The sequence below is a fragment of the Cyprinodon variegatus genome, unplaced genomic scaffold (genome assembly GCF_000732505.1).
Source record: "Cyprinodon variegatus isolate N-32 unplaced genomic scaffold, C_variegatus-1.0 Scaffold625, whole genome shotgun sequence".
In the NCBI taxonomy this organism is placed as follows: Eukaryota; Metazoa; Chordata; class Actinopteri; order Cyprinodontiformes; family Cyprinodontidae; genus Cyprinodon; species Cyprinodon variegatus.
The window spans coordinates 90,975-97,812 of record NW_015151078.1 but is presented as its reverse complement, the minus strand read 5'-3'; the positions used below and the strand labels follow the sequence as shown (position 1 = coordinate 97,812).

The following is a 6,838-nucleotide window of genomic DNA, read 5'->3' as shown; positions in this document are numbered from 1 at the left end:
AAAAAAAAGCAAAACCCTAATGAAAAAAAGTAAAAAAAAAGTTGGAGCTACAACCTTATTCTAAACCGTTACCTTTTCCATCAACATCATTCCTAACACTTCCTAGTTCTGAAACAATACATAAGTTATAGTTTTCCACTCAGTTTTAAATACCTTTATTGAATTTATCTATAAATTCTTAATTTTTGCATGCCAGTATAATAAAGCATCAGTTGTTGAACTTATAATTATCTAAAGAGTGCCAATTTACAGTGTTAATTATATTAATATTTTACAATTTCAACTAATAACAATAAATATGGTAAGAGCAGAAATAGCTGAAAGAAATATTTATATAATATCTATATATCATTAAGACTATAGTTTAAATATTCCTTTTAAACACTGCTGGATCTCCACATTTAAACCTTTGAATGTGTGACCTCATTTACAGATATGCAAAAAAGTGTTTCTTATACATTTTTATTTGCATATCATAGATCATACATATTTAGAACCATTTGTTCTTTCAGTTATGTTTGAACAAATACATTTCCCTTTTTTAAAAACACATTAAAAGTGGTATAGAATTAAAGATGATTGATTAGTCTGCATAACACAGAATGGATAAAAAAAATCCACTTAACACTGATTAAAGGAAAAAAACACCACAGCGTAAGAAAGAACATTTAAAAAGGATTAAGACCTGTATGTTATGTAACAATTAACGAGTAAGACATAATTTGAACAGACGGTAATGAAACATACTGTTTGAAACATGAAATCTGAAAAAAATAATGCATCACTGGCAGAGTCAACCTGTTAAGATCTGATTGAGCTATTAATAAACATCAATATGTGGTTTTGATGTCAAGGAGAAAAACTTTAACGCATTTTTCGTCAGGTTGCTTTAATTGTTCCGGTTGTTTCTCTGCAGACCAGCTCTCCTCACCAAAGCTGAATCAGTTCATCAGCAGCAGCTTCTTTTCATCTCTTGAGTTCTGCCCTCTTCCAAAGTGATACGTTCTGATTCTGACACAAAATAAAGGTTTATATTCACACAAAAGAAGATGTTTTTTTAGGCATTTGAGAATATTAGACGTTACGCTTTTTTGTTACTTACTTATATTATCCCCAGGACCAATACTAGCAGGAATGCCTTTCTCCATTTCCTTCATTATGCATTTTTCAAAGGCCAAAGCTGATATCCTAAAGAAAAATGCCTGGACATTCTCCCCTGTGAATAAGAAAACAATAAATAACGATTTTATTGATTTCTAACCTTGTTTTGAACCCAAAGTATTTAAAGGAAAAGTCTGGTCGTATTCAGAATTCAAACTCCTGAAAGTATTTTAAATATGAAATTATTTCATAATCGCATTCATCTTTTTCTGTTTTTTGGGGACGCTACAGCTACATCAGCTGCATGCAGGAGACAAACACCATTATGGAGGGAAATGTGTTCCATTATTGTTGCAAGGAATGAGCACGCTTTATAAAAGCAAAATTTTTAAAGAAACTCATTCTGTAAATGAATAACTCAAACAAATACAATCCTGAAATAAAAATTTGAATTTTTTTTTTTTTTGAAAAGAAGCTTTTTCAGAGTAAATTTGCTGTTATCTCAGATTTTTTTTTTCAAAAAATTTCTTTAAACTGATTTTATATTTTTTTTTTTTTTTTTTTTTTAAGAAAAAAAATATAATTGAGTTTTAAGAATTGCATTCTTTTCAAATTGTGGGGGCGGAGTTGCCTCTGAAGCAAAGAACAAAGATGCATTTCTATTGCCCTGCATGACCGATTGCAACAACATTTTTATTAGTAAATGTTAGCATTTGTTTCGGCTTGAGGTGAAGACAATTATATATTTCTGGATTGGATTGTTTTGTATTTAAATTTACAAAATGTGCATTTTGTAAATTTCCATTTACACAATGGATGCTTTGCTTGCAACAAAAATGAAATAAATATTACTCCATACGACCAGCTGTTTGATGAGGATCCGCAGCCTGCTTTGAGGAGAACCGGATCCTGTATCTCTTTGTCACATGAATGAAAAAAGATAAGGACTGTGAGGATGATGATGTTATCAAATGTTAGACGAGGGAAACTTTGTTAATCAGTAGAAACTTAGTTTGTAAAGCTCAACGTTGTCGGTTTGGAAAAAATATTTAAACAGGACGTTAACCTGGGAATAAAGAGATGTTCGCTGGAGCTAAAACCAGCGACAGCTCAAAACGAGATCCAAAAAACGTATTTTACTTGTAAAAAGAATAATTTAAAGGAGAAGTCCGGTCATATTCAGAATACAAACTTCTGAAAGTACTTTAAATATGAAATTATTCCATCCTGTTCAATAAATAAAAAGTGTTTTTATTTAAGAGTAATTTTCATNCGTGAAGTTACGTGAACTCAAGTGAACTTCTGTTAAATCTCCGGACCTGTTGCCGGAGCCGCAGAGCCGCACCGCACCGTAGTCAAAAGGGCGGTGTGAGAGGGGGTGTACGGGAGTTGCGGTCTCCGTCGGCTCGGTAACCGCACCGGAGCCAGTGTGAGCAAGGGGTTAAGGGGTTTGCTCGGGAACCCAGCTTGCTCTGCTCTAAAACTCCCTCCTAAAACAAGGCGTCCCTGGGTGGGCTCGAACCACCAACCTTTCGGTTAACAGCCGAACGCGCTAACCGATTGCGCCACAGAGACCTGAAAAGTAAGAATGGCATGATGCTGATTGTGATGAGGATATGATAATACAGCCTTTTAAAATCCGACAATAAAAATAACACTGGTCTCAATAAATGGAAGCGCTTTTATAAGAAACAGCTACACTAATAAGAATCTCTGACCAGTATCGTATTTAATTTAAATAATTAAAAAAGCAAAACCCTAATGAAAAAGAGTAAAACAGTTGGAGCTACAACCTTATTCTAAACCGTTACCTTTTCCATCAACATCATTCCTAACACTTCCTAGTTGAAAAGTAAGAATGGCATGATGCTGATTGTGATGAGGATATGATAATACAGCCTTTTAAAATCCGACTGCCTGACAACATTTTCTGTTGAGGGAACAGTTGTCAGAAGTCAGTTATTAGGCTTACCGCACCGTGACGTCACTGCCGGAAGATGGCAGGAGGGAGGGGTTACTATATTTGGGAAAAAAATGGCCGCTCCCAGTGATCGCGATGAAAATTATATTTAAATTTTTTCTACTGATTAATGCTAAATTCATTAAATCACCGCGAACATATTCGTTTTATTGATTATTGATTATCATTGATTATTCCTGGCTGACCGGACTTTTCCTTTAAGATGACTCAAGTGCAACAAACATCACTGACAGCGTAAGGTCTGAGTTTCACCTGTTTTTGCTGAAACTGCCCAGAACTCTGCGTGCATTTCTGCTGCCAGACGGACAGCATCTTTTTCAGTTCTCTGTCTTTCATCTGGGGGCTTTAGATCAAGTTAGTTTGTAACAGAACAATATGTACTTTGATTCAGTAAATTATGCATCACTTTAGAAGACACTCACCAGAAGATCCGTCTTTGTCCCAACCAAAAAGATGAAACAGGAGTCAGGATCATTTTCTCTCATGGCCTCCTCTAACCATTGACTGGAAAAACAGAAGCTCAAACTGTAGGATATACTTTATGTTCAGGATGCTGGTGAAGATCGTCTATAATCTTAGGAGCATCCCCCAACTGGACTGTAAACGCCACCTCACTGGTCAAAAGGGCACCAATGTGCATGTACTTCCTGCGGAGGATGAGGAGAGCCCACATGCCCCCACCCATCCTCCCCACCTTCTACAGAAGCACCATAGAGAGCGTTCTGAGCAGCTGTCTCACTGTGTGGTGTGGAGGCTGCAGCGCCTCAGACTGGAAGAAGGTGAGAACAGAAGAGAGGATCATGGGGGCTCCTCTTTCCTCCATTAAAGACATTTCATCCCGCGCAGAATGTTACAAGCCCATAACATCATCAATGACCCCTCACCCCCCCACCATGGACTGTTCTCCCTGCCGCCCTGGAGAGGCTTCACAGCATTCAATGCAGGACCAGCAGATTCCGAAACAACTTCTTCCCCACCTCTATCAGTTTGTCTAAGTCTAAGTCAACCTTGGCCTTTGTCAACATTGTTTTCTGTTATATATTTCGTCTGAAAAAAGCTTGTCTCTACTCACTGCAAAAACGATCTAGAAATAAGTAAGAATTTCTTAAATTAAGAGTATTTATCCTTTTTTTAAGTAGGTAAATGAGATAGTTTGCCAATGGAATGAGTATTTTTACTCTTAAAATAACATAATTAGATAATATGCACTTGAAATAAGACAATGCAATTGTGTTTTCTTATTTTAAATCTAAATTGTTTTGTTCCATTGGCAAAATGTCTCTTTTACCTCCTCAATTCAAGAACAAAAGCACTTTTTTAAGGAAAAAAAATGGCTTAACTAGATTTCGATTTTTTCCAGTGTGCCTCATTCACTGTAGGTCACAGCCACATCTAGAACCTAATAAGATTTCACAAAGCGAATGTAAACAAAAGTTTATATTTTTTAACTCCTACAGTCTAATTTGGCCAAATTTGCCAGATTAGCGCCATTTGCCTGGTTATCGGTATAATTGTTAAATTTTTCTAACATTGGAGAAATATATCTCTGCATTTAACCCATGGCCTTGGGGAGGAGTGGGCTGCCATTGTGTGGCGCCCGAGGAGCAGTGTTATGCTACATTCACACCGGACGCAGCAAGAGCAGCAAAATCGCGTCTGCTGCTTAATTTTTGCTGCTGGTACCAGTTTAGTTCTGACGCGCGGCTGAAGCAGCTTTGCTATTCTCGCTGCGCGGTCCAAAAGTGTGTCTGACGCGCGTTGGGCGGAGCTTCTCTATTCTTTCTTTGCCTTGCAGCTATATTTGCTATGATCAGTGGGAATAAAGTAGTTTTAATATGTTTTAAGTGAGAAAATCCACCTAAAAACTTAATCATTGCAGTCAGTTCATCCAGATTACCATCCTGCCTTCTAATATTATTTCTGTGGGAGCCGCTCAGACCCCCACATACCAGCGGTGCGCCGACAGTAGGAATCCCTTCATCAGCAGCCTCTGGCCGGGTCGCCTCCTCACGGTTCACCGCGGCGGCTGGTAGGTGTTTTTCATGTAAATAATCCAAACTGCAGGCAGCAGGATAATAAAAGCGAACATATTCTGCCGGCAGATTTCTGCATTTTAAGTTAATTTATGCGTCAATAAACTGTTTAAGAGGAGTGATCACAGCGCAGCCTGGCAGATCCCAGATCAGCTTCTCTGTTTAATTTAAAAAGTTTAATTTTTCCATCTCGAGCAGCAGCATGTTACGCGCGTCAGATGCTTAAACGCTCCCGACATGCTGCTTCAGCTGCGGGACCTTTTTCTGCGCCTTGACGCGCGTCAGCCATTGACTTTGCATGTAAACTCGCTGCTTCTGCTGCGTGCATTGCTCTAATCAGTAGTCTAAAACTCCCTCCTAAAACAAGGGGGGGCTGTTACGGTTAACAGCTGAACGCGCTAACCGATTGCGCCACAGAGACTTGAAATAAACAGATGGCATGAAGCTAATCACGAATATGATAATACAGCCTTTTAAATCCGACTGCCTGGTGACATTTTCTGTTGATGGTACAGTTGTCAGAAGTCAGTTGATCTTTTAAAACTCAAATCAATAGAAAAACATTTTCCAAGGACCAATTTTGAGAGAAAAAGTGAAAGCCTTGTTGCTGTAGCAACAGCTGTCCAAAATCAAAGAAGTACCTTGACATACAACAAAACCGATGGGAGCCCTAATAGAGTTTAGAGTGTTAATCAATTGGAAGACAAACTTACCACGTATGATCCAGGGATTTAATATCTGCCATGTCGAACACTGTTACAATCACTAGATAAAATCAAGGATATCTAATTAGATTAAATTAGTCTAAACCTGCAGTCATTGATATGTTTAACAAAAAAAATAATCACACCTTGTGCGCCTCGATAGTATGCAGATGCAATGCATTTGAATTTTTCCTGTCCAGCCGTATCCCAGCTAGAGGAATGGATATCACAGATTAACATATTAAAGGATACACAAAGGAAGATAAATTATTGAATTATTTTTTAATACTTCACACTCACATCTGAAGGGAGAACGGTACTCCTGATATCTCAAACCTCTCGATCTCAAAATCCACTCCTATTGTAGCTTTGTAATCCCTCTCAAAGACATCTTTGCAAAATCTGAAGAAATGAAATAGAATAAAGACCTTATCTCTTTACTTTGGGTTGATAGCATGTACTTTATAGTCAAAAACTTCCTTAAAAAAGGAAGGAAACTTCCAAAAAGCTCTATACTCTTCACTGGAGATATGTGTGATAGATAATATAGAGAAGTCACCAGATGTTGAAGATTTAAGATTTAAGTATTTATATAGAAACATAAAGGTTAGTTTTAACATGAAAAACAAAAAATCCAATTGTAACATTTCAGTATTTTAATCAAATCAGTGACTATAAGTATGAAGGGAATTTTGTACAGTTATTGTGTCATTATTGTTAAATATATGTTATGTAAATTTAATTATGTAAAAAGAAAAAAGAAATTAAATTTCTTAATTAATCAATTTACAGTTTTTTCAGACTTTTTTAAAATAATTCTTTTTTTTCTATTTTTAATATTTAGTTTTTTTTTTCTAATGAATTTTGTCAATAAATAAAAAAGAATTAATAAAATATGAAAAAAAAATTTCTACAAATAAAAAATCGGCGAAATAGCAGTTAGCCTAGCCTCGTTGCCTGGATACATCTTCAGCCTTATTAGTGAGTCCTGATAAGACATTATTATCAACTATTTAAAT

The 6,838-nt window shown here is 36.5% G+C and overlaps 1 protein-coding gene and 1 non-coding gene across 2 annotated transcripts in view; both read right to left on the bottom strand.

The window, feature by feature from the left end:
• Positions 1 to 526: 526 nt before the first annotated feature.
• Positions 527 to 6,838, bottom strand: part of LOC107096455 (ras-related protein Rab-36-like) — a 9,590-nt gene continuing 3,278 nt past the window's right edge. The window contains exons 3-10 of the mRNA XM_015393117.1: positions 6,336 to 6,341; positions 6,120 to 6,221; positions 5,966 to 6,030; positions 5,829 to 5,880; positions 3,505 to 3,586; positions 3,335 to 3,425; positions 1,103 to 1,216; positions 527 to 1,011 (exon numbers count right to left, since the gene is read on the bottom strand). Coding sequence (XP_015248603.1) covers positions 950 to 1,011; positions 1,103 to 1,216; positions 3,335 to 3,425; positions 3,505 to 3,586; positions 5,829 to 5,880; positions 5,966 to 6,030; positions 6,120 to 6,221; positions 6,336 to 6,341 — 574 coding nt within the window. The 3' untranslated portion in view covers positions 527 to 949. The remainder of the gene's footprint in view (positions 1,012 to 1,102; positions 1,217 to 3,334; positions 3,426 to 3,504; positions 3,587 to 5,828; positions 5,881 to 5,965; positions 6,031 to 6,119; positions 6,222 to 6,335; positions 6,342 to 6,838) is intronic.
• On the bottom strand, positions 2,603 to 2,676 carry trnan-guu. The gene has a single exon. It is a non-coding gene; the product is annotated as a tRNA-Asn (tRNA).